Source organism: Electrophorus electricus, chromosome 12, assembly GCF_013358815.1.
Source record: "Electrophorus electricus isolate fEleEle1 chromosome 12, fEleEle1.pri, whole genome shotgun sequence".
In the NCBI taxonomy this organism is placed as follows: domain Eukaryota; kingdom Metazoa; phylum Chordata; class Actinopteri; order Gymnotiformes; family Gymnotidae; genus Electrophorus; species Electrophorus electricus.
In genome coordinates, this window is record NC_049546.1 from 22423386 (window position 1) to 22450013 (window position 26628).

Here is a 26628-nt window from a genome sequence, read left to right on the forward strand (position 1 = left end):
GTAGCTGCTTCATCCCCTGAAAACGAGCAGTCTCACAAGCACATCAACTCAGGAGTGGATCTCTGCTGCCCCCTACTGGAACACGCATGCAGCTCCTCTCTAGATGCTGGTTGTAGACAGTGAGACCTGTCAAGCAGAGCTGCCTCTATTGATGTGACTCAGTGAGTAAAATGCGGAGAGCAACTGCAAGGACACACAGCCTGGTCAAGCGCGTTAGACAGACAGACAGACAGACAGACAGATAGACAGATAGACAGATAGACAGATAGATAGATAGATAGATAGATAGATAGATAGATAGATAGATAGATAACTAATGCTATCCTAATGTTATAACTTGTGCACTTTGCTAATATCCCGCACTAGCGCGCCTAGCGACGGACGTGCTTTTTACGACAGTAGTGCACTTCTTTACGGCGTCTGCCGACACGTGTGTTTAGAGAGTAGCGTGCAGGCCGAGTGCGTCTCGGAGCGGTAAGGCACATTCAGACTTTCTACGCTTTAGATTAAGGGTTTTCTGATTTGGAGGAGTATTTCTGATTTGGAGGAGTATTTATTTTTAAAGTTGTAGTCAATTTAGGAGTTGTGTTGAGTTGAAAAGGCCGGCTAGTTAGCTAAGCTACTGCAGCACGTTAGCCTGCTGGCTAACATCTTAGCGCAGTGAGACATCATCACCGACCTGAGCTGGTTAGGATGTGAGAACTTAGTTCCTTTGTTCATGTGTTTGTAGCTGTTAACCCTCTAACTATATAAGTGGATCCTTTTAACTGGCCTTAGTGTCGTCCAGCTAGAGACTGGTGGGGTAAATACACAGTAACCTAGAGTTAGTTGGGGCAAAAGTTCTTAACCAGTAAGCCCCCAAAAAGAGACTGCTTTTAACTCTCTCTCTCTCTCTCTCTCTCTCTCTCTCTCTCTCTCTCTCTCTCTCTCTCTCTCTCTCAGGTTTGTGTAAATGTCTTTCCGTGGTGGCGTGGGAAGAGGGGGTCGTGGCGGGTCGTTCAGCCGAGGCGGGGGTGGGAGAGGCGGAGGGGGCTTTGGAAGGGGAGGCTTCCGTGGCGGCGGCCGAGGTGGATTCAATAACAGACAGGATTTCGGCCCTCCGGAGTACGTGGTTGGTAAGTTGAACAACTTTGTCGACGTGCGTCAATGCATGTGAATTATCTGTGTCTTATATACAGTAAAAATCACAGCAGCAGTTTCCAAAGAAATGACTCTCTGTTCATGTAGATCTTCTGGTGTGTGTAGGTGAACGTGTGTCCTGTGTCACTGTCCCTAGCTCTCGGTGAGTTCGTGCACCCCTGTGAAGACGACATAGTGTGTAAGTGTGTGACGGAGGACAACAAGGTGCCTTACTTCAACGCTCCCGTGTACCTGGAGAACAAGGAGCAGATCGGGAAGGTGGACGAGATATTCGGGCAGCTCCGTGACTTTGTATCCTTATTCACTCCCCTCCAGAAATGTATGAATCCTGTCATCTTACAGGATCCCATCTGGTCTTGTAAAGCTTGTAAAGCAACTGTGTTACTGCTGCGCTCTCCTGTGTTTTTAACTGTGTTGCTGCTGCGCTCTCCTGTGTTTTTAACTGTGTTGCTGCTGCGCTCTCCTGTGTTTTTAACTGTGTTGCTGCTGCGCTCTCCTGTGTTTTTAACTGTGTTGCTGCTGCGCTCTCCGGTGTTTTTAACTGTGTTGCTGCTGCGCTCTCCTGTGTTTTTAACTGTGTTGCTGCTGCGCTCTCCTGTGTTTTTAACTGTGTTGCTGCTGCGCTCTCCTGTGTTTTTAACTGTGTTGCCTCTGAGTTCCTGTTTCTGTGCCATTGCAGTCCTTGACTGTTGCTTCAGTACTTTTCAGTCAAACTCTCTGAGAACATGAAGGCCTCATCATTCAAGAAGCTCCAGAAGGTTGGTATCTGATCTCTCTGATATGTTTGTGCATTTTTGATGGATCACTTGTTGCTTCCAGTGAATGGAATTTGATTATAATGTCTATATCAGGAATGTGCGTGTATATGTTTTTAGTATATTAACACACCCCAGAGCGGTGAAGCGTAATCAGTCTCAGCCCAGGTTTCCTAACATGGTTCAGTGAGGGAGGTGGTTCGAGGGAGGGTGGTTTTGAGTTTTGCCTTTCGGTGCTGAATTATTTTCGTCTTTGCTGTGCTTCTCAGTTTTACATCGACCCAGCAAAGCTGTTGCCCCTCCAGAGGTTCCTGCCCCGGCCGCCGGGCGAGAAGGGCCCTCCCAGGGGGGGTAGAGGGGGTAGCAGGGGCAGGGGACGAGGAGGTAGGCACCCAGATACACTCTCAGACTGTGTGTGTGTGTGTGTGTCATATCTAAATCTGTGAAAGGAAGACAGTAATGTTGTGTTTGCAGGTGGGTTCCAGGGGGCTCGGGGTGGTTGGCGTGGTGGAAGCTTTGGAGGTGGTCGAGGAGGCGGCGGCTTCAGAGGAGGAAGAGGAGGGGGCCGTGGGTTCAGAGGTGAGATTATGTCTGTTTATACATGTAAGGCTGTTTTTACAGACTGTGGTCCACCTCGATTCAATGGGAATGTTTTCATTCCTTAGATTTCCTGATCCAAACATAACGTGTCTCCTCTCTCCTCACTGCTAACGTGTCTCTCTCTTCTCCTACCTGCACAGGTGGGAGGTGAGATTGCGGCTGGCTGGTCTCTTATTCAGGCGTCAGAGGAGGCGCAGGGAGCAGCAGATATCGGAGGATGATGGTTCTGTTTCTACATTGTATTGACTGGTGCTTCACTCCTTTACAGCAGAACTTGATTTTTTAACTTTTTATATATCTGGTGTGTGTGTGTGCGTCTAGTGCTAAATCCTCCTGTTTGAACACATTTGTATCCAGGAAAAGTCACTCTTCATCAGTGACCGATGGATTCTGTCCAGACTTAAGAGTGTTTTTGTCTTTATGGCCGAGTAAATCAGAAGAAATATGACCACCACCACACCTTTTTTTTATATAATGCGAAAACATTCTTGCCCAGTGACAGGTGTTTTGTTCCAGTTCTGGACGGATAAATGGAGGCGTGACTATAATGTTTAGTCACTGTGGGTTATTCCTTATTCATTGTCACCCACTGTACAGTAACACTGTTGCTCTGCCATACAGAATAAAAGATGTACAAAGTACATTTAGTTTTTGGTATTTAAAAGCTTCACTGGGAATATAAATGTTTCTAATTGTTTTTGTGTCTTATAAACTATATAAAGTGGATTCCTTCAGGAGCAGAAATGGTTGTTGCATTTTTTTCTTGGTAATTTAGTGATAAAGCAGGAAGTCAAAATGAAACTTAACATGGCACAAGGCCTTTGAGTTTTATAGTTCTGCATTGAATGTTTATTATACAGAATGTTTTATGGTGTTGGGGTGGGTGTTTGTGGATCCAGCCAGCTCCTGAACACCATGCAACTGCTAGAAAACCGAACTAGTTAATCTGATAATTATTGTACGGTTGTGTCCCAAGAAGAGCGAGTGTCGCACACACCTCGGCTTACTCAGCTGCACAGTGGAGCTGCCAGCACAGAGAAGGGGCTGTGTTCTCTCCAGAGAGCTCTGTGCGTATTCATGCTTTCTGGTGGTTTTAAGCACAGAAACACAAGACGGGACCTGTCGCTTGAAGTGAGGTGGCCCCACACAAACTCCAGCTGTTGCAGTTGTGGCCTAATTCTTGTTGAGCTGGGTTAGAGGACTGGGAACAAAACTGCTATAAACTGATAGACATGATGTGGTATTCCATTTTAACAAAAATAAAATGTGAAAAGGATCCATAAAAACTTCATTTTATGTATTCATTATTATTTAAAGACGGGCTCATTTGGTTTCGAGGACGTTCCTGAGGATAAAGTCACAAAGACGCTAAAGTTGTCTGGAATCCCCGATTCACCTTTGACCGCTTGCTCTTGCACGCTGGGAGGCCTTTGTGGGGTTTGTTTGTTTTAAACAAACAAACTAAACAATCTCTGACCTTTAGAGACACCTGAGCCCAGCACAAGCAGTTATATTAAGAAATGACGCAGGTTTATTTGTTTCCACATTATGTTGAGTTTGTATTACGTTTCAGTTAAATGAACTACAACAAATACATGTATCTTTTTATTTTACTGCCCCTCATCCACTTGTTCAAGCTGCCGAAACAGGAAATGGCACATTTTACTAGATCGATGGGATCTGTTATCTTAATGAATTAGTTATCGCTCTTTCAATTTAGTAATATGCGATCAATAATAATAATACGTGATCAATAACCCAGCAGGAAGATTAACGCAAGTCTGTGCGCGTCCAGTGATTGGCTGGTTCCTCGGCGCGTCCTGTGATTGGCTGGTAACCGAGTCGCCGCCTTCTTTTCAGGAAGGTTCAACATGGACACGGCTGGTAAAGTGAGTTTGCAGCTTTGCTTTGTTGCTGTTAGTCTGAAAATGGTGTAAATGCAGAACACCAGCCTGCACGTTTCTGTGGTTGAGATAACAGTATATCTTTCATTGTTTATTGCAGCGTCGTTCAGAGCGTGTAGACTTCAACACACGCGCTTAGTCGAGGGACTGTTCGCCTGTCGCGTGTACTTTTTAGGTAACTGTGTGTGTGTGTGTGTGTGTGTGATCTCCACCCGTTAATAGGTAATCAAGTGTAAGGCAGCAGTAGCCTGGGAGGCTGGTAAGCCCCTGTCAGTGGAGGAGGTGGAGGTTGCACCACCCAAAGCTCATGAAGTGCGGGTTAAGGTAAAGTTAAGCTGCACTGCACAAACTCACTCTCGCCTTTTCCTCGCAGCCGGAGCTCGGACCTGGTTGGTAATCACCCGTTTAGACGCCCGTGACGTGTCTCTCCAGAATGGCTCAGACTGGTGTACTGAGAGATGTGCTGGTATCACCTGCATGCTCAGTCTGGACTCTGTCTCCTTGTGTGTGTTAGATCCACGCCACAGGGGTGTGTCACACAGACGCCCATACTCTGAGCGGGACGGACCCTGAGGGCGTGTTTCCTGTCATCCTCGGGCATGAAGGTGCAGGAACAGTGGAGAGCGTTGGGGAGGGCGTCACCAAGTTTAAGACAGGTGTGTCCAAATGGGCCTGGTGAAAAGACCACCCTGGGGCAGGCTGAAGCGCCCCGGGGCAGTTAAGGGTTCTTTTAAATAGTCACGGATCAACTCTAATCTGTATGTACAGAGACAAATGAGGCTTTTATTGAAATTTTATTCCTGAAGTCACCAACACGATCCAAATTTTTATACATTTTCAGCTGGTTTTGGTAAACGGATGCCACTGCAGAAAGCCATTTTAATCTTTGTGTTCTCTTCAGATGAGTCCTGTACAGTTCTGGCATTTGGACGTCTGTGACGAGCAGTAGTGATCGTCTCTGTTTTCTCTGCTTTCTTTTTAAGGGGACACAGTCATTCTTCTCTATATCCCACAGTGTGGAGAGTGCAAGTTCTGCAAAAACCCAAAAACCAACCTGTGTCAGAAAATCAGGTAACTTGTCCACGCTCACTTCTTCGTCAGAGAGACGACTACGGCAGCTGCCCCAGCACAGCCTCAGATCAGTGGTCGCTTGTGTTGTGTCTCTGCCAGGGTCACCCAGGGGCAGGGGCTGATGCCTGATCAGACGTCCCGGTTCACCTGTAAGGGTAAACCCATCTTCCACTTCATGGGCACCAGCACGTTCTCCGAGTACACGGTGGTGGCTGAGATTTCGCTGGCCAAGGTGGACGAGAAAGCCCCCCTGGACAAAGTGTGTCTGCTGGGCTGCGGCATCTCCACTGGATACGGAGCTGCTCTCAACACTGCCAAGGTCTGTTAGTCCCACATGAGCACGTATCCACACACTTATTACCACCACGAGATGTGTTACAGACCTTTAATCCACGTTCTCCCGTCTGCTGTCATTTGATTACGCCAGCTGTGGTGTGATTTTCAGAGGATTCACTACCTGGTTTATTAGTCTTGCTGCTTTGTTGTGTTGAAACGTTAAACGTGTTGGTATGTAGCATCTCGACACCCTGCCGCCACTGTAATGTGTAGTCTGTGACTAACCAGCGTGTGCCACAGGTGGAGGCCGGCTCCACCTGCGCCGTGTTTGGCTTGGGAGCCGTCGGCCTGGCGGCCGTCATGGGTTGCAAGGCTGCGGGAGCCGCCAGGATCATCGGCGTTGACATCAACCCGGAAAGGTTCAAGATGGCCAAGACGTTCGGAGCGACAGACTTCGTGAACCCAAAGGAGCAGAGCCGAGCCATCCAGGAAGTGCTGGCAGAGATGACGAACGGAGGAGTGGACTACTCCTTTGAGTGCATTGGGAATGTGGACGTTATGGTAAGATGTGGATGGGACAGGGGACAGATACTTTATTAAAGAGGAAAGATCCAAAATATAAAAATGCAGCCAGACCACTTATTGTGAAAGTTTGCCTATATTCTACTCCTAAGTATTGTAATATTATTAATAATACGAGGGTTATTTTGATGGCACACTTCATCGTAACCCTGCTGCCTGCAGCCCTGACTGGTGTTCTGGTCAGTGGACATGCATGTTGGCACTGTGATGTTTTCGGGTCTGAGAGACGGCTTCTGGTTTTGTTTCCCAGCGTGCTGCCCTGGAAGCGTGTCACAAGGGCTGGGGGACGAGTGTGATCATTGGCGTGGCCGGTGCCGGACAGGAGATATCCACACGCCCGTTCCAGCTGGTCACGGGACGCACGTGGAAGGGAACAGCTTTTGGAGGTACGGGTCCGTCTGGGGATGTATAACGTAAGAATTTCCCTCTGGGAGTGGCCTAAAGACTGACTCCAGATCAGTATTCCTGCTTTAAGAGTGAATATAGCTGACTCCTCACACGTTAAACAAGATCATGGCTGAATACTTCAGTGAAGATCCTTTTGTCTTGGACTCGTCTCAGCAGTGTGGAGGTCACGGGCTCGTATTTAAAACGGCTGAAGAACTGTATTTTAAATGGAAACTATGAAACTAGTTTTAGTTTTAAAAAAATGTGAGGTCTCTGATGCGCTTTGCTGTGTTGCTGTTTGCAGGCTGGAAGAGTGTGGATAGTGTCCCTCAGCTCGTGGACGACTACATGAACAAGAAGCTGAAAGTGGACGAGTTTGTGACACACACGATGCCACTGGCGCAGGTCAACGAAGCGTTTGACCTCATGCATGCTGGGAAGAGGTTTGCACCCTCTTTGTTCTGTTTGGTGGCGTATGTACGTGTGAACCGAAGCGTTTGTTGGGTTTGTGTTCATTCTGTCGTTGTGTTTTTCCCTCTCTGTCTCCCAGCATTCGATCTGTCCTGATCTTCTAGAGACTCTACAAGCCTCAATTCTAACGGTCTTGGGATCTTTCACATTTAATGTTGAGCATTTAAATTCGGGCACTTGCACGGTTTTGCTTATGCTTTTACATAAGCAGCAGTAATAAAACTGATTTAAAAAGCATTACATCGTACTGTTTCCATTTAAAATGTTTGGTGTTTAAAAGCCCTGTTGAAATGGGGTTTGTTTTACATGAAGAGGTGGTGTAATGTGAAGTTAATTATTCACGTTTTAACATTTTGGTTTGTGGCACTTTACCACCGTTACACGGTACAGTGAGTCTGTATGTTCTGTGTAACGGAGTACAGAAGGTGGAGAGCTCCCCACCCCCTGCCCTCCGAGTCATGTCTTTAAAAAAATAATAACTGAGAAGGCAAAAGGAGAAATAGAAAGTGGGTAGTGAAATATCTTTACTGTAACAGCTGAACCATCTGTGGGGTTGTTAGAAACTACGGCCCGATTCCATCAAATACTTGCCTAAATGTTTCAAGTATAAATGATGTGAATAGGCATAATATAAACAAAATAAGTTAATAGAAATTAGGATAATAAATAATATATATTTGTCTTGGACATGCTCAGCAACGAGCAATGTTTTTTAAAATCTGAATGTTGCAAATTGCTTGATGTATTGAGGTTTTGTTTTTGTTTTTTTGATGATGAACAACCTAGAAAACTGGACTGTAAAATGACAGTAAATCAAAATGCAAAGTTGGTTCTAAGCAGTTTGAAGGTGAAGCTCGCTGGCTTGCGTCCGGCTGTGTGCAGGCTTGGCGCAAGGATGGAGCTGGACCATTTGGGTCCTTGTACCTGTGGTCCTCTTGGTTCTGGCCCATTCACCCCTCACCGCAGACACCTGTGGGAGCTGGACAGGTCCATTTCACCCGGCAAACGTAGATCATGTGAATGAGCATGTGAACATGCTCATTAAAGGCAGCTATGTAACCATGGTTACTTTTTCCTCTTGCGGAACGAGCACTCTGCTCCTGCACTCACACACACCCTGGTGAGTCTCAACTCCGCCTCATTCCAGGCAGTAAATCTCTGAAGCTGACGGAGATGACTGATGCCTTCCACTATTCCACAGAATGCGTCTCCTGTCCAGATGCATGAAGACAGGGAGTCTTCCCTTCTCTTGCTCTCAGAGATCACTGAAAAGCTCTAGTGATGTAGATCCCATAGCACCTGATTACAGTGTAAAGATCAGCACACTGAATCCCTTGAACAGTCGTAAAGTCAAGTGGTATGCACTCAAACCTCATGCTCTGGCCTTGCTCTGTAGCTGCTTGCTGGACTGAGCAGATCTCATTCCCTGTTGGTGAGTTGGTGCGTTCTGCACTAAGCATCTTTGTACTTCAGCGTTCTCTGAAAGATTCACCTGTCCCCTCTTCCCCAGGTCATTGTGAAGGCCTGTCTGTCCTGACCTCTGCCCCACAGAGCTGGAGACCCTCTGGACCATGTTTAAGGGTGCCACACATCCACCTATAATACAGAATCATCTCATACTGAAAAATAAAATACTGTCCCTGAATTAATACAGAGGCGATTAGTCCAGTATTTTCATGAACATTGTTTCATATATGTACTATAGGTCATCATCTGTGTGGTGAGAATGAAATCAACCCAGTTTCACAAGAAACAAGTAGAAGCTAAAATCAGTAGAATGATCCGGAGAATGGCAGGCGAGCCTGAGTGTGACTGATTATTGGCTCCAGAGAGACTGACTGGACTGACTGAATGGATTGAAGTGCTGACAGACATAGAGACACTTCTCCTGACTGACCAACTGAGACATAGACATACTTCTGATTATCCCAAGAAATCATCCCCATGCCAGACACAGACATAACTACTCTTAAAGCCAGTGCATGACTAAATCTGTACGTGCTGTGTCAACGGCTCGTCTAGTGCAGCTTCACAAGGCTGGTTGTGTGACCACATCCAGAACCCTGGTGGTCCAGCGTTACAGGGTCCATCTGATTTTGTACGGGAGGCCGGAGAGACCCCGCCAGGCTACTGCCTGGGGACACGGGCGTCTCGGTCCGCGGTGTAATCGGTTGTGGTTGTTCATTAACGGTTATTCCCATCGCCTCTGCAGATCCGCGGAGCGTCTACAATCTACGTAACCTCACCTTCCCCAGACAAGGAGACAGTACGGGGGCGACTGTCCTTCTGTGTGCGACCGAGTAAAGGTCCCGCTGTGGGAGAATAGTTTTACCTGCAGAGACGCGCATGCGCAGGACGAACGGGCCAGGTCCCGCCGTGGCATCGAGGCACCGAACCCGCGCGCACACAGAAAATGGCGGCTGCCGAACCGGTGAGAGCACGAGCAACTCCGAATACCGTTCATCAGTAGCGATGATGGAGGTAGTACCCGGGCACTTACGGCCCGAATAACAATGTTAACGCTGCAGCATGGCTTCACCCTAACGCTGCTTACCCGGGCTGGGGTTACCCAGTTATTCGGTAAGATCGACGTTAGTTCCCCGGGCTGGGGCTCGCTAGCTTAGCTAGCCGCTAGGCTAGGCTAGATTTTTACCTCAGCCATCGCTACGAGGTAAACCGGACAAGCAGATGTTCTTATTTTCGCACAGAGCTGCTGTTATGTGTTTCGCCTTTTTGCGTTTTGTATTTTATCAGCTTTCTTCATAACTAGGTAATTACAGTCGTATTTTTTACTCCCTCAACATCTTGGCATGATTAACCAACAAGCTAACTTGGCTAGCTAGCAGGCTAAACCCAGCCACCATACTGTCTTACGTGATTAGTAGCCTAGCCTAGCTAGCTACATGTCCAGCGGAGCTCACTGTGGATCAGTCACTGCCTGTCATCTCTTTGGCGATGTGGCAGTGAACTAACCGCTTGGCTGGTAACGTCCTAGCTAGTGTTGGCTTGACTGGACAGCAGGACTGAGTGTGGTTACCTACGAGATCTCACACGTTTTTGTGGCGGCCCTGAACGGGTCTGGACCATGTTCAGGATGGATGTGGATCTGGACTGAACGTCGGGGTTAAAGAGCGGTCGTGGTCGTGTTCGTGTTGAGGAGGCCCATGTGGGGACACGTCAACAACTCTACGCAAACCAGCGATCTCGCACTGACGCGCAAAGTTAATGAATTTGTTTACCAAAGCAATAATGGGAATATATTGGCTCATGACGGGAGAGGAAGAGTCGTGTCTGATGTCGTGTTATTCAGGAGCAGATGTAACTGCGGTCCAGCTCACCGCAGCGATCACGGATACATGACACAGCGCGTGTGATGCTCGGTTTTGCACGTTGTTTTCTTATATTCGCTCTCAAATGTATCTCGACAGATGGTGCATGCTGCACATTTGCGAGTAAATAAACCGGTTAAAGCCATAAAGCAAAGCAGACTGGCCACGGTCCCCTGGCCTACAGTGTAGCACTGGGTACTGAACAGCTGGACATCGACTCTGCAGCGCTGGCTAATTTGAACGTCAGCAGAATAGAATTGTGTCTTATTTCTGCACGTTTTCAACTGTCCCATCATTTTACATTTTGTAGGAAATAACCACAAATACGCAGGATTCGGAAGAAGAGAAAAACAATACTTCTACACAAGAAATTGTGAGTCCTGAAGATTACATCAAACATCCACTGCAAAACAGGTGTGTGTTTGGCTGACAGTAGCCTTTCTCATGGACATTAGTGATGTCCTGTCCTTACTGCATTAATACTGAACGTGTTTGTTTTGCACCCTTTGTAGTTTACTTAAACATGTTATTGTGGATGTTCTAAAATTGATTTAAGACTTTAGACTTTCATTTCCAGTAGAAATATTTTTCTTCCATCTTCCCTAAGGGCAACATTTTAGATAGTTGACTTAAATTAACAAGTCATTTTTCCGAATGTGAGCTGGAGTTTTGAATGGTTCTGTTGTGCTGTTATGCTGTCGGAACCTTTTCTAGTGTTGCTGTGCTGTTTCTGTTACATGTTAATGTTCTTTATAAAGATTAATTATTTTTCTTTTTCAGATGGGCTTTGTGGTTCTTTAAAAATGACAAAAGCAAAACTTGGCAAGCGAACCTGCGACTCATCTCCAAATTTGACACAGTCGAAGATTTTTGGGCGTAAGTTCCAGCACAGTTCACGGATCCTCGTTTTCGCAAACAGCCGAGACCGCAGTGCCTGGGCGCGTGTGTGTAACACTCCACTCGGACGGCGTGGTCTACGGTTCACAGTTTAAACTTGTGACAGCACAAAAACTGTTACGTGTTCAATTACATGTGCAGATTGGAGGTTAGACCCTCATAGCGTACAGAGCAGGCAGCTCCTGCCACTGTTAATCCAGACTCCCGCAGTCAGAGCACTGACTCTTCATCTGTAGGCTACGTGAGTCATATGGGACAGACCAGTGTGCCCTTTTCTGAAACAAGTCTTTTGTTGTTTTTTCAGGCTGTACAATCACATTCAGTTGTCAAGTAACTTAATGTCTGGGTGTGACTACTGTCTCTTCAAGGTAAGTATGTGTGTGTAAGGAGGTGATGTAGTGAGCAGAGCTGACCTGTGTGTGTGGAGCTGACCTGTCCGTGTGCGGTGTGTGTGGAGCTGACCTGTGTGTGTGTGTGTGTGTGAAGGATGGCATTGAGCCCATGTGGGAGGACGAGAGGAATAAGAGAGGGGGGCGCTGGCTCATCACTCTCTCCAAACAGCAGCGGCGTGCTGACTTGGACCGCTTCTGGCTCGAGACGGTGACCACACCCGCTCACACACCTCAGGGCTAAATGCCTCCACGTTGTTCAGCTAAGCCACTTTTTCAGCCATTAAACGTCCCATTAAAGTGGTTTTGGAACACTGAAACATGTAAATCTATTTTAGTAATCCACAAAATATAAAATTATGAAAATTAAAATTCCCTGTTCCCTGTAATGCGGAGTGTTGATGTACATGCACTGTTCCTCAAATGATGTGTTTATATTAGAGCAGTTCTAATCTCTACACTCTGTCCCGTGGTGTCCCTCAGGGCTCAGTGTTGAGGCCAGCATTCTTTAAACTCCATATGCTGCTATTGGACAGAATCATTAGTAAATACATTATTTTATTTCATCAGTATGTAGACGAGACATAATTTATTTATGTTCATAGCTGCCAATCCCCTGGGTCCCATTCAGTTGATTTTTATCTGCCTAGAAGACATCAGTCATGGATATGTCATAATTTCCTGCAACTCAACAAACAGTTAAAATTGAATTTATAATCAGAGATGATCAGATGTCTGATTACTTAGCCAGTCCTCTCCTGGGCCCTGAGATCAGCAGATAAACATACTGTTGGTGCTAACCATGTGAGTAATGAGCACCAGGGCTACGTTCTGCGGTCTGGCGCCAAACTCTGGACCTCCTCCAGTTGACCTGAGGGCCCTCGATGGTTTAAATACATTCCGGTAGACCTTGTTACTCTTTCTTTACTGTATCTGCTTTGTCTTTACTGTGTCTACTGTCTTTTACTGTGTCTTTTACATTTTTTAATTCCCTATTGCTATGTATGACCATTCTTTTCTTGAAAGTGATGTTTCTGTTCTTTATGTTCTTTTGATGTGGCCATTTCATTTATTAGCCATTAATTAATCTTTGTTTTCCATGAAGCATGGTGTTCAGTTCAGTGCTGCATAAACAAAGTGTTTTATTATTTGATATTTTTCTGTTTGGCCTTCAGCTCCTGTGTTTGGTGGGTGAGGCGTTTGATGACCACAGTGATGACGTGTGCGGTGCTGTTGTCAACGTTCGTGCAAAAGGAGACAAAATCTCAATCTGGACGACGGACTTTGAAAACAAAGATGCCATTGTACACATAGGGTAAGAGTGTCAGGAACAGCCCACAGCCGCACACACAAGGGCTCAGAAGTACCTCACGCCAACATCCCAAACCTCAGCACCTCAGATTGGTGTGTACAGATCAGTGCACCTTTCAGCATTTGTATGGAAGCGGCTTTGATCTTCAGTCTGGCTGAACACACACACACACACACGTACGTGCGCCCTATCGCCAGTTCTCTTAAATTAGGTTATTGTTGCTGTTTTGTTGTTGTTGTTGTTGTTGTTGTTAAGTTGTGCACTTATGCGTTGTTTGTCCAGGCAGGTGTATAAGGACAGATTAGGAGTGCCACCAAAGGTCATCATTGGATACCAGTCTCATACAGACACCGCGACAAAGAGCGGCTCCACCACCAAGAACAAGTTTGTGGTCTGAGGAGAGGATGTCCTCGCACTCTGTACGCCTCTGCATCTCCTTGTGATGTTGCTCTGATCGCTGGGTCTTTTATTTACACTGACGTTGTTTGTGTTGTTTTTACAGAACATCTAATGGAGCAGCTGCAGCAACAGTTCCGTTTCCATGACGAACCAAAGCCATGTCTGACCGAGAGAGACAGTCGGACGTCAGGTGTCGTGATTGTGTTGCCAGATCTGTTATGGGATGTAGAAAGTTCCCCTGTTGACAGTTGTTATGGCAAAAACAAGCACGTTAAAATGGTGTCTTACAGAGCTGTGCAGTGTATAAAAGCAGAAATATCATATTCTTCGCTTTTTATGTCATTGTACTATTGAGTGGTCTGTTGCTGCGTTAAAGGGCTGAGGGCCAATCAGAGAGGCTGTTCTGATTGTGGTTATTTTGGCTTTTTATGTTTCTGCATTGTTTTATGTTGAACTGCGAGCCTTAATGGAAAAACTGCAGAAGTTGCATCATTCATTTATTTAGTTTGTCTTCTTTGTTCTCTTTAATTTGTCTTAGATTAATATTGATTTGGCTGTTGGTAAAGCATGGTGAACATTCTCTTTTTTAAGTTTAAACATTGTATTAACTTGTATTGCAGATGGAGGATACATTTAGACCCAGTTTTACATTGGTGTAACTTTGATATTCTGTTACTGTATTGTGCTCCTGCCTGATGTAACAAGTAATCATGTGATCAAACTGATCAGTTCACTATGCACTTTGGAAGTTAGACTGGAAACGCTGATGAGCTTAAGCATTGTAAACACGTGTATGTAAATACATTTGTACAACACGTTGTCTTAAACTTGTTCTATAAACCCTGCTGCATGAGTAAGAGTCATTCTAATGAACTATTGCCCCATCTGTGATGTCACCAGTAAAATGAGCACCCACCAGCTTCTGCAGTGGCCATCAAAGGCATAATTCACTTGGGCTGGGAGTGAAATTCCACAACGCACGTGGGCTGAGAGTGAAATTCCACAACGCACGTGGGCTGAGAGTGAAATTCCACAACGCACGTGGGCTGAGAGTGAAATTCCACAACGCACGTGGGCTGGGAGTGAAATTCCACAACGCACGTGGGCTGGGAGTGAAATTCCACCGCACGTGGGCTGGGAGTGAAATTCCACAACGCACGTGGGCTGGGAGTGATATTCCACAACGCACGTGGGCTGGGAGTGATATTCCACAATGCACGTGGGCTGGGACAGGCTGCGTCGTTTGGCCTTTAGCACTTGTCTTGGTGCACCCCGTCACACTGCGGTGTTTGTCCAGTGTTTGGAGATGATCGCGCTCTGGAGATTTACATGGGGCAGGATGTCGGGATTCATCTTCACTATATATGAGCAGGAGCTTTGGCATTACCATCATATTTCTGCTTCAGATGAACATTTATCACGCACTGCAGAAACCGCTGAATAAAAAATTCTATACTGCCATCTAACTTCCATTTAGGAGTTACACTATTTTGGGTGTATGTTTTGTATTTTATTTGCCAATAGCTTTGAAGTCATCAATAATGCTGATTGACTATAGCACATCATAAGCTATATTGCATATTCATGTATTGTTTTGCATATTCACGAACTGAACTCAACCGCCCCTCCCCCTTGACACTTCACCCACTCTGCGTCCTCCATTCGAGATGGGAGGCACGTGGGAGAAAGCTTACTGTGTACATTTTATTCCAGAACACGAGCTCAGATTTGTTTGTGTGTGATGGGTTGTACTGCGGAGTTACGTGAGACGTAGGCTTGACCTGCAAACTGAGTCTAAAGGAGCAGCTGGCTTCGTACCTAGAGGAGCGGTAGGTCTTTATTCTTAATTAAATCATTGTTTTCATTTGACACTTGTTCAGTTGTATAGTAAGCACTAAGAATATGGCAAACGTGCAGGCTAACGTTTCCTAATTTTGTCATTTAGCACAGCTACAAATGTATTTATTATAACGTACGATACAATGACATTAAACTGCCAGTAGTCACTGACTTTTCCACGTTTAGCTGAGTGTTTCGATCTGGTAATATGAGCCTGAACGTCTCCAACAGGCCCTAGGTATAATAATAGACTACCATCATCATGATACTGATGATACTGTAAATACGTGCTTAAAACATGAGCTGTGGTGTCCTGTACTTTAGCCCAAGTTTGATGAGCCCTGCTTGACCTGAAGCAGAAGTGAGAAGATAATCACATAGTTCCTGCTAATACTGAAAACACGGCAGCGCCTTTAATAAACGCACATGTAGCATGTCTACAGAACCAGTGATTATCTGACTGGTCATTTATCTCACACTGGACAAACCTGTCTGTCATGTTTTTATCTCATCATGAGATTACTGGAGGATCCTTAAAGGACATCTCTGCCTTATCCTGGAGGGCTCTGAAGTGTTTATGTATAATATTACTGTTTTATTCGTAGGATAAGTCAGATCATAGAATAAGTCAAAGTAATTATTTTTATCTTTACAGTTAGTTGTTTACAGGTCTGGGCATCAGTTCACTGAACATGTAAAACAAACAAAAGGCATCTTCTTTAGGAAACTTTAGGAGTTATGAAAATATTCTCACATCTCCATACTTTAGGAGGAAGTCTTTATTCTCACTGCAAATTTGCTTAGGTCTTAATAGCTGTGAGTAAGGGGTGGATTTTTTTCAGTTCTTATAATGTGAAAAGTATTGCTAATAAGTATGTGTGTGTGCAGGTTTTTAACTGAAACATCACAAAAACGTCTTCATTTTCATACCAGGAAATGCTACAGGTTGCCTCTTCTCTTCCACCTCTCTCTGTGGTTCTCTCTCTTCTCCTCCACGTCTCTGTGGTTCTCTCTCTTCTCCTCCACGTCTCTGTGGTTCTCTCTCTTCTCCTCCAACTCTGGTTCTCTCTCTTCTCCACCTCTCTGTTGTTCTCTCTCTTCTCCTCCACCTCTCTCTGGTTCTCTCTTCTCCTCCACCTCTCTGTGGTTCTCTCCCTCTTCTCCTTCATCTCTCTGTGGTTCACTGTTTTTATCCTCCACCTCTCTCTGTGGTTCTCTCTCTTCTCCACCTCTCTCTGTGGTTCACTGTTATTATCCTCCACCTCTCTCCCTCTTCTCCTTCACCTCTCTCTGTGGTTCACTGTTTTTATCCTCCACCTCTCTCTGTGGTTCACTGTGTTCTTTTCCTCCACCTCTCTGTGGTTCATCTCACTGCAGCGTGTATGCATTACATGTGTTCCTGTAAACGATCCCTTCCACTTAGACATGGAAAACCCCATACGAGCCCCGTGTTGAGTCCTCACTGTTTTATGTTGTGCGGTTTTACAATCTAGGAATGCCGATGTACAGACAGGCTTGTACAAACAAGCAAAAAAGGTTAATTATTCTCAAAAGGGCAAAGTTTAATTCTGACATTCATCTGTAGTTGGGTGTGTCACTAACAGAAGTCAAATTCTCTGTAGTTCCTTCAGATGCATTAGATTGCTTACATAAACCAATACTAGGTGTGTATTACTCTTTTGGCTTATGGATTAAAGGCTATGTTCTTTGTCATGCATTATTAAATCCTTAAAAATCTTGTGATTACATACACACAATATAATTTAGATGTGTAAGGCAATGCTTTGATATTTAATAATTTTTCAAATGTTACTGTTATACAATAAACTACGATTCCTCTCAGTAATAGGCAACCGATATAATCAGCAAAGGTTTACATTTTAAATTTACATTAGATTCAGGTTGGCAGTCAACATTTACTAAACTCTGCTTGAATGAAAATGGTCATCTTTCATTTTTGACCACAAAACAACAGGGGAAGACATTTTAATAAACTCAGTAGTGTCAAGATATAGACTGATGTCTGCATGCTCAGTCCACGGAATCGCACCATAACATTTAGAATCTATGCACCTGCCAAAATCCCCCAAAGCCACATGGGTTGTCTTCTACCTCCTCGACGTTCCAGCTGGTCTCTCCCCCACACCCCTACGGACAAGCGTCCGAGCTGCTCTGTGTTAGATAGCTGAGGCCCTGTACTGGATCCTCTCTGACGGCCTCGAGGGGATGCTCTGTGATTCCCTCAGGTACAGCAGAGGTGTGACAGCACCAGGCATGCGGGCCTCCGTGTTCGGAGAGGGGAGGAGGGCACTTGGTGTGGTAGGCAGGGCTGGGGCAGGGGCTAGCGGTGGACAGGGTCCTCTGGCTCCCGTTCAGGTAACCACCGTAGTTGTCCACCGAGTCCTTGGAGTCTTTACGGGACTGAAGGGAGTAGGGGCTGTGGTAGCTGTAAACGCCTCGTGGCTGCTGACCCCAGCGGCAGTGCAGGATACGCATGAAAGCCAGTTTGAACTCTCGGCTGTAGCAGGGGTAGATGACGGGGTTCAAACAGCTGTTGAAGTAGCCCAGCCAGAAGATGACTTTGAAGAGGGTGTCAGGAGGACGCAGGTCCACGTTGAATGAAACTGTAAGAAACCGTCAAGAAAATGAAATCAGCAATTTTTCCCCAGCAAGGCTTCTGGTTGTGAGGAAGCTTCAAAGATTTAAGCGCATAAACAGAAATACACTGACACCCATCAGACTTTAATATTCTGAGTCCAGCTCTGAAAACCCTGGGTCTAGCTTTTTTCTTCTGCCATTTCTGAAACTAGCTCTGACATTCCTGAGTTTAGCTCTGTTGTTCTAACCTGCAGCAGAGCTGAAGCTTCATCTGTATCCCAACATACATGACCACAGAAGATCACACAAGGTCACTGTGACTTGTGCTAGATTTGGCATGGAACCTGAACTGTGGAGGACGTTCAGGTATAAAGTGTTTGGACCCCAAGGTGAGCAACATATCAGGAACACTAGGCTGGACTAAGATGGACTTGAACTTCTACATCCACACAGAGTGTCTTTATTGTGTGTTGTATCAGCTTAACTCGCTGCATGTCACCCACTGTCCAGAAGATGGCAGCATTGCTCGCGTTACACTTTTGTAATTCAGCGCCACAGACACTTGTTAAAAAGGTTGAAAGTTTGAGAACAAAACAAAGCTCAGCTGACGGTTATGTAAACAGCTAAGGATAATACTAATTACAACAGTTGAAGTTCTTTATTACTAAAGCATTTTCAATCCAGTTTAAATCCTTCACAGGGATGTTGGGAATGTTCTGCCTGAGGAGACAGCGTGTGCTCTGTGGGTAACGGAACTCCTCCTTTGATTGCTAATTACACAGAATTCCTTCACAACCCAAGACCTGGAGTTCACTTCCCCCAAATGCTCCAAAAGACACACGCGCATCTTAAAGGGGCAAGTTGGTTCCTTTTTCTTGGACATGTTTACTTAAGTATTTATGTAAGAGCATTTGAAGGATTTAGTGAAGAGAATTTACCAAAAGATTTTTATTTAAGAGTATTTACTGAACAGTTTATATAAGTATATTTACTGAGGGACTGTTTTAAGCAGAGCTTGTTTGAAAATAAACGGTCAAACAGCCATTTTCAAGCAGAAATACAAACACAAGGCAAAACGTGGGTTTTTCTTTGAGTTTATGCCAAGTTTTGAAAGCCAAACTTAAACCTGCACCCAAAGACTTTTATGAATCCACTGTAATAAAAATAAAAGTCTTCTCATAGAACTCTGCTACTGCCAAGCCAAGCTTCTTACATACACAACAATAAATTATACGTCTGCTCTGAAAGTATGCCCGCCTCACCGATTCAAAGCAAAAATCAAATATTTGTGAACAAAACACAAGCTACATATTTTTATTAAAAATGAATTTAAAGACCTTTCACCCCAGCTGGGATGGTCAATGCACACGCGGCGCATAGCCAGCTGAGAGTTCCTTCTTCACAGGGGTTGGGTCCCTCCTGCTCTGTTCACTGGGCCTCCCTGGTACCAGGCTGGCCCCAATCTGGCCCCCTGTCTGGGGCCCCCGGCTGTGGGCAGCCTGGCTGTCCTTAATACTGCATTGAGCCTCAACATTCACTGTCTCCATGGAAACTCTGGGACTTGGCATGGGGGCCAAGCAAAGATCAAGACTGTGAAAAGAACAGTCTGCTTAGCTGCAGCAATCACAGCTAATAAAAGTTTTTAGTTTATTCTTTTTAGTTCTGTCCTGTGCGTGTTTTATTCTCAGACCCTTTGCGCCTCTTTGGTTAACAGGAGTCGCCAGCTTGTGTTTCAGAACTCCAGGTTCTGTTCACCCCTGGTGTCTGGCCCTGCACGCCTGTTTTTTAAGAATCAGGGGCTCTGTATAATATCCCAAAGCACTGGACGCGTTTGTAAAAGTTCACAGTCTGAACTATAACTTACACAACATTCTCAAAGCCTCCACTCTATTGTCTCCTGGTTATCTGTTTGTCTTACTTAAACTCCAACCCTAAAAGGAAACAAACAAATGAAAAATATACAAACCATACCTTCACATCCTGTTTGGTTAAGTGGTGCAGGGCCACCGGGGTCTCAGGGGGTCTATTGTATTTTTTGACAGCCTGTAGAGTTCTGTATCCATGTGCACACGACATGAGTGATCTGTATATATTAAACCGTTCAGTGACCGTGTCAGAACAGAAGAGGAACTCTGGCTAGATCCACTCAGAGGGGCACATAGATCACATATCTAAAGTATCTCCAAAAATCACACACACACACACTGCTGTACTCTAGATACTCGCAATAACAGCAAAGAGAAATCTGCACTGTGGAAAGCTTCACATGTCAATGTGTCTCGTCTCCACGAGGTCTCACTGCTAGCTTGCCTATGCTCATTTTTTCTCACCTTGTCTCATCTCGAGATCCTTAGATACCAGTCTAAATCCTGGTAGCAGACTGCCGTCACACAGATGCGTCCTCCCTCAGCTACTCTCAGGTTTTGCGCCACACAGCTCAGAAGTGATTTAGCTTGACGGTGTTCATTACACAGCCTAACGCTCACATAATCACTGGGGTCAGTGTCACGGTCAGAGGAAATGAATCCCAGCGGTCCAGAGATGCTCCTCATTACTCTGAGAAATCTACAGCTGTGTAATTAAGAGCCAGTCCAGCTGAAGAGCCAAGTGTGCTGACCCCAGGGTCCTGACCCCAGGGTCGTGACCTTAGCCTGGGGAGGAATGACAGCTATGCTAACCCGTTTCTAAGAGCTTGGCGACATGCCAGAAATGCGTCTGCCCATGGGCTGGTTCCCACCCTTCCCCTGCAGTGAGGCAGCGCAGTGCCGGGTCATCGGACCGCACACACCGGGGGACCCTGGAGGACATGGAGGAAATACAGAAGCAAAAACCCTCCTGATATCTTAACCCCTTATTTGTGGTTGTACCAATGACCACTAGCTTCCCACAGCACAAGGCTGGTGTCATCAGCTGCAAATCACTCACACTGAAAACGTCTAGAGCCGGACGTCCGGACCAGATTACACCGCAGGCCAAAATGGGTTTTAAAAAAAATGCCTCATTAATCAACATGCATCCGGACAATCAACAGCAAAATTATGAAGCAAAGCCAAACAAAAAGTTTAAAAGTTGCTCATAATTCACCAAGCAGAGATCCGGTGCAACTTTCAGCGTGTGTCACAGAATGAAATCAGAAGCAACATTCTGTGTAAAACCTACATTCTCAGCATAGGAAACCTTAGCCAATTATAAATTCTTTAAATTACAACAAATGTGATTTGTTAATCATAAAATAATTCATTTATTCATGCATGAATCATGAGAGAGACCATGTAAGAGCTTTGCTGTGTTTATCTGCATTTAAAAGAGTTATTAATAAACCTTTAACTAATTATAATATTAACTGAGTTATTATTAGTAGTAGTAGTATTGTGGTTATTGTGTTGTTGTCGTTATAAGACTGTATTAGTTAAGCAGTCAGCAGCGGTCGGTTCGACCTACCGATTGGCAGGGTGAGGAAGAACGGCAGCCAGCACAACACGAACAAGCCCACCACGACGCCCAGCGTTTTAGCGGCTTTCTTCTCCCGGGAGAATTTGAGGAGTTTGACGGTGAGCGAGCTCCTGGTGTGCTGGCTACGGGTCCCGTCCTGCATCTGCGAGCCTTTGTGAATGCGCAGGGTCACCTCACCCGTAGTTAGCCTTTCCTTTTTGACCCCGGCCTCCAGATTTCTGGTGGTCTGTTTCGCCACTATATACACGCGGCAGTACATGATAAGAATGACGACCAGGGGGATGTAGAAGGAGCCGAGCGAAGAGAAGAGCGCGTAAAACGGCTCCTGGGTGATGACGCACACCGTGCTGTCCGGGGACTGCGGCTGCTTCCACCCAAACAGCGGACCGATGGAGATGGTAACAGATATGACCCAAACCGCGAGCAGGGCCAGCAGCGCCTTGCGCTCCGTCACGATGCACGGGTACACCAGCGGGTGGCTGACCCCGATGTAGCGGTCGATGGATATTACGCACAGGCTCATGATAGACGCCGTGCAGCAGAGCACGTCGAGCGCAGCCCAGACGTCGCAGAAAATCCTGCCGAACAGCCAGTAGTCCAGAACCTCCAGCGTGGCCGACACCGGCAGCACGGTGGTGCTGAGCAACAGGTCCGCGAGCGCCAAGTTGACGATGAAGTAGTTGGTCGGGCTTCGGAGGCGTTTGTTGCACACAACTGACAAGATGACCAAGATGTTTCCAACCACAGCGAAAACGATAAAAGTGCCCAGTACCAGCCCGAGAGGCACCGCACGAGAGAGCCGGAGCTCGTGAGGTTCGGTGTGGTTAAATCCGGACGCATTGGCGTTTCCTCCGGTTTCTCCGTCACCCCAGGAGTAACCGTTCGCCCACGGGCGCGCAGTCTCATTGTCTTGGCCCATGCTTGCGAGGAATGTGCCCCATCGCGTGCGTTACGGCAGGTCTCCAGTATGTGCTGATGAAAGGCGCGTGAAGGAGTCCCGCGGTGCCGCTCGGAGTTGGAGGCGCCGCGCGTCCCTTCACGCCACCGAGTCGCATCTCTCCAGCTGCTTGAGAACGTCGCGAGGCGGTGTAGGCACGAGCGCCAGTCCCACGCGCAGGGTCACTCCCATCTCTGCGCGAGAGGGAAGGAACTGCGACAGAAGAAAACACACACCAATGCCCTTTAAACATATACCGAGAAAACGTGGCTCTATATACTGTAGATTATGGGGCCTATAGATTTTTAAATTGTGCTATTTGTCGTTATGTATCAGCCTGAAAAACTTGTGTCCAAAATTAATGGCGAATGGCAGTTGTCACATGCGTGACTCGCTCATAGGCCTGCACTAGTTACATTCCGACAGAGCCATTAATTTTAATTCAGAATTAGGCAGATGTTAACTCTGTAGCGCGTAAATCCTAGCCAAAGACTGAGTCCCAAAGGTGTGCGATCCAGTAGTGTATGATTAACTACAGCTTGTGCACCGTGCAGATGATATGTAGATCTGTAGGTCAGCTAAAGTTGTTAAGACTCACAGCTGATATCCTTGTATTAGTGGAACCAGTCAGCCTGAACCAATAGCAGCATACAGGCACTGTGGTTATGTGTCAGGGAACAGGGAGATGGCAGCTGGTTGTGTGTTATACCAAAATGAGAGACAGAACTTTAGGTAGGCAGGCTACCGGAGTTCTGGATCTCATATAACAGATGGGATTCACTACTATTATACATTGATGTCTGATGCCACAAAATGTTGGTTGTGGCATCGAAAATGTTTCAACACAAAAGCTGTTAGCATGTTCTGTTCTAACTGAATGTCTGTCATTGAGAAGGAGCGTATTATCCCAGTGTCCAGGACAGAAAAAACCCAGTAACACCATCATGACTGTGGTGCAAAAACACCTACAGAGTTGCACCTTCAGTACGAGTCACACATACAACAGAGGTTCACCAGGCTGAGGGTTTAAGTATTGTGGATGTGGAGCGCTGAAGGAACAGCTGAGTTTTCCGAGTCCTTCCTGTGCAGTTGCTGGACACGTTTCTATTTTTATCTCAGAGAGTAACTCCTCCAAACAATGGAGAGGTTTCCCAAAAGTGTTGTCACATAAAGAATATTGGTGAACGCCAGCAGGACTAAGGTATCACTCTTAACACTATGATCACTCAGCACGACTAAGGTATCACACTTAACACTACGATCACTCAGCTATCACAGGTCACACACTGGTGTGGTTGTGGTGCTGGTCTCAGATCAATGTTCATATCATGCAGGCTATCGTGCAAGAGGGGAACTCTGGCTTGGATAGTTGTGGAATGTCCTGTGGAAATCCTGCAGTACAGATATCTACAACAATAAACTCAAGGTTAGGCTCAGTATAAACATCCAATCTGGATTAAGGAAAAGTTCTGACACGTGTGTTCAATCAGATGTTGATTGGGTGAGGAAGGAGTGGGTGTGGCTTCATATGAGCACTTCATGCATTATGCAAAAGTTCTCAGACTTCTTGATATCAACCAGGTTTAAGAATATTCATGAACTCTTTCTTCACGTCTATAATCTGCTCATTAATAGAACAGAAAAGATAAACAGTCCAGCTGCTGGGAAAAACTGCAGAAAAGAAAGACTTTTTTTTAATCCAAAAGCACATAGTGTTCTCACAAGTCAATGAATAACTCTGGACTCACAAGAATAACTAAGAGATTAACTGTAAATAACGACTGGCCTTCTCATGTTTCTGTCAGACAAACATTATTAGTCATACATATAATATGTCTGAAGGACATTAGGTGTAGGAGCAAGAGAGATTTTGTCCTACATTAGGACAGTTTTGCACATCTACAGCTGTTTACCAAACCTGTATAACTGTAGTGGAGATCTACAGCTGTTTATAAGTGCTGTATCACTGTAGTGGAGATCTACAGCTGTTTATAAGCCCTGTATCACTGTAGTGGAGATCTACAGCTGTTTATAAGCCCTGTATCACTGTAGTGGAGATCTACAGCTGTTATAAACCCTGTATCACTGTAGTGGAGATCTACAGCTGTTTATAAACCCTGTATCACTGTAGTAGAGATCTACAGCTGTTTATAAACCCTGTATCACTGTAGTGGAGATCTACAGCTGTTTATAAACCCTGTATCACTGTAGTGGAGATCTACAGCTGTTTATAAACCCAGTATCACTGTAGTGGTGACCTCCCCATGTTCAGACAAGAGTCCACACCCTTCCGTGTCAAATCAATTTATGACCTTAGACATGAGACAAGGTCGAATGTTTTTCCAAACACTGATCAAATAAAACGATCTTCTCCACTACACAACTGATATTGATTAGGACGTTAAATAGAACTGTATGTGCAGATAGAGAGAGAGAGAGAGAGAGAGAGGTAGAAGTAGAGAAGGAAATGGACAGAGTCAGCAAAAACAGTGCTGAAATAGTTCTGAAACAGTGCTGAAACAGTCCTGAAACAGTTCTGAAACAGTGCTGAAACAGTCCTGAAATAGTTCTGAAACAGTGCTGAAATAGTTCTGAAACAGTGCTGAAATAGTTCTGAAACAGTGCTGAAATAGTGCTGAAATAGTTCTGAAACAGTGCTGAAATAGTTCTGAAACAGTGCTGAAATAGTGCTGAAATAGTGCTGAAATAGTGCAGTTGGTATAATGGCACCTGGTCTTGAATGTCTGCACCACTACTCAGTTTACATTTTAGACTACTGAGCTGCATTTCTGAGAGAAAATAAATGTATTATTTAAATTATCTTTACCATGAGTCTTATTTTTTTAAAAGACCAATTTAGAAATTTTCTACTTTTTAAAAAGACATTCCTTTGACTTCTATTGAAAATGAGGCACTACATTTTTGAGATTGCCAACTAATTTAATTTTCACCAAGTCTGATAATAACGGTATGCATTTGTTTTGTTTTTTTTGTTTGACCTTCAGGCTGCTGGTAAGGAATCTTGGAATATCAGCTTCTAAAATGACCTTTTATTGGGAGAAATGGGAAGCACACGGTTGTGCTTGTTCAGATGAGGTCTTCCCCAGGTGGTGCCTTGAGCCATGTGTGGGCGGGAACGCCCGTCTGGAAAAAAGTGTTCACTCTGCTCTGGGAGAGAACGGCGCTTCATTGGTGTATCTCAGGGAGAGGGGGGCATATGAACCATGCACTGCTCCATGGCATATCGTCTGGTTTTGTCTGATGTAGTGTGTGTTATTTGGACTACTCCAGACTGTATTAATGACAGATTAGTCCTTTCCATGTGTGGAGTCTTTCACTCACTCTGTTGTAACTTCATGTTTTTCATATTAGCTTTAATGTGCTGAATCATTCATGGCATATGCTGAATAAAATGTTCTAATAATAAATACTAGAATTTAAGACATAAAACTTTGTTCATTCATCTGTTCTTTAGTTATGAAATCTTCTGCTTTAGTGAAATCACACAATTTCAGTAAACTGACACCCAACGGGGGTGGTGGAAGGTCCTTTAGTCAATCATGTCTCAGTGTGTAACAGAACATCTGGAGCTGATCATGGATGATCTCTTCTGTGAGGTCTGTTCTCACTCAGACTGAGATGAGGAAACAACGCTCAGAGCTTTTAGGACCGTTGGTGTTGATCACATCCGCGTGGTGAGAATTATAGTGGAATAGAGAGGAACTCAGAATGATCCACCTCTGTAATCAGACAGGCAGACAAAATGGTGTTTAAACACAATGTTTAGAAAATAGAAATTCAGTGTTTTTCCTGAATTTCAGCTTTTACCTTCAGGGAGATAATTCAGGCCTTTCCAGAGTAAACTAATTATTATTCAGTATTCGTTATTGGTTATAAGTATTCATAAGTTGTTATAAGTATTCATTTGTAATTCTGGCAGTTAAACTTCTTAAAGTCAAGAGGTAAAGGGCTATAGCACATTGCTGGAGAATTGATTGAACATTGATTGAGCATGCAGTGTATTGGGGATCTGGATTTCTCAACTCAACCCAACCCAACCCAACTCAACCCAGCCCTGCCCAAATCAACCCAGCCCACTCAACTCAACTTAACCCAGCCCAACCCAACTCAACCGACTGACACAGCACAAAACCCTGCTTGTTTTGGCTGCGTGAGTTCCAGTGTGAAAGGGCGGAGCTTCACTCTCCTGCTGTCAACTCCATGGGTTAGATCTGGGGTAGATCTGGGGTAGATCTGGGTTAGAGCTGGGTTAGATCTGTGTTAGATCT

General features: G+C 45.2%; 4 protein-coding genes across 7 annotated transcripts; 3 read left to right on the plus strand and 1 right to left on the minus strand.

The window, feature by feature from the left end:
* Window positions 1–354: 354 nt before the first annotated feature.
* Window positions 355–3239, plus strand: gar1 (GAR1 homolog, ribonucleoprotein). Its single transcript, XM_026996666.2, has 7 exons — window positions 355–474; window positions 943–1115; window positions 1277–1431; window positions 1839–1898; window positions 2165–2279; window positions 2370–2474; window positions 2636–3239. The coding sequence occupies exons 2-7, from the start codon at window positions 953–955 to the stop codon at window positions 2644–2646; spliced, it is 609 nt and encodes a 202-aa protein (XP_026852467.1). The 5' UTR covers window positions 355–474; window positions 943–952; the 3' UTR covers window positions 2647–3239.
* A 1094-nt stretch (window positions 3240–4333) lies between these two features.
* Window positions 4334–7423, plus strand: adh5 (alcohol dehydrogenase 5). The gene is made up of 9 exons (XM_026996668.2): window positions 4334–4384; window positions 4622–4723; window positions 4914–5055; window positions 5383–5470; window positions 5570–5789; window positions 6047–6307; window positions 6579–6714; window positions 7020–7158; window positions 7266–7423. The coding sequence occupies exons 1-9, from the start codon at window positions 4367–4369 to the stop codon at window positions 7288–7290; spliced, it is 1131 nt and encodes a 376-aa protein (XP_026852469.2). The 5' UTR covers window positions 4334–4366; the 3' UTR covers window positions 7291–7423.
* Window positions 7424–9464: 2041 nt separating this feature from the next.
* On the plus strand, window positions 9465–14375 carry eif4ea (eukaryotic translation initiation factor 4ea). Of its 3 annotated transcripts, none has more exons than XM_026996664.2 (8): window positions 9483–9667; window positions 10826–10929; window positions 11296–11391; window positions 11717–11780; window positions 11899–12012; window positions 12977–13116; window positions 13396–13532; window positions 13616–14375. In XM_026996664.2, exons 1-7 carry the CDS (start codon window positions 9533–9535, stop codon window positions 13508–13510), a joined length of 768 nt encoding a protein of 255 aa, XP_026852465.2. In that variant the 5' UTR covers window positions 9483–9532; the 3' UTR covers window positions 13511–13532; window positions 13616–14375. The 3 variants fall into 3 exon arrangements, 2 of the variants coding, with proteins under 2 accessions (XP_026852465.2, XP_026852466.1); XM_026996665.2 differs by having other exon boundaries at window positions 9516–9617; XR_003409589.2 differs by lacking the exons at window positions 13396–13532; window positions 13616–14375 and having other exon boundaries at window positions 9465–9667; window positions 11899–12704; window positions 12977–13066.
* A 2517-nt stretch (window positions 14376–16892) lies between these two features.
* On the minus strand, window positions 16893–22450 carry adra1bb (adrenoceptor alpha 1Bb). Of its 2 annotated transcripts, none has more exons than XM_026996663.2 (2): window positions 21580–22450; window positions 16893–17975 (listed from the first exon to the last, which is right to left on the minus strand). In XM_026996663.2, exons 1-2 carry the CDS (start codon window positions 22319–22321, stop codon window positions 17500–17502), a joined length of 1218 nt encoding a protein of 405 aa, XP_026852464.2. In that variant the 5' UTR covers window positions 22322–22450; the 3' UTR covers window positions 16893–17499. The 2 variants fall into 2 exon arrangements, with proteins under 2 accessions (XP_026852464.2, XP_026852463.2); XM_026996662.2 differs by having other exon boundaries at window positions 21391–22444.
* Between the last annotated feature and the right edge of the window lie 4178 nt (window positions 22451–26628).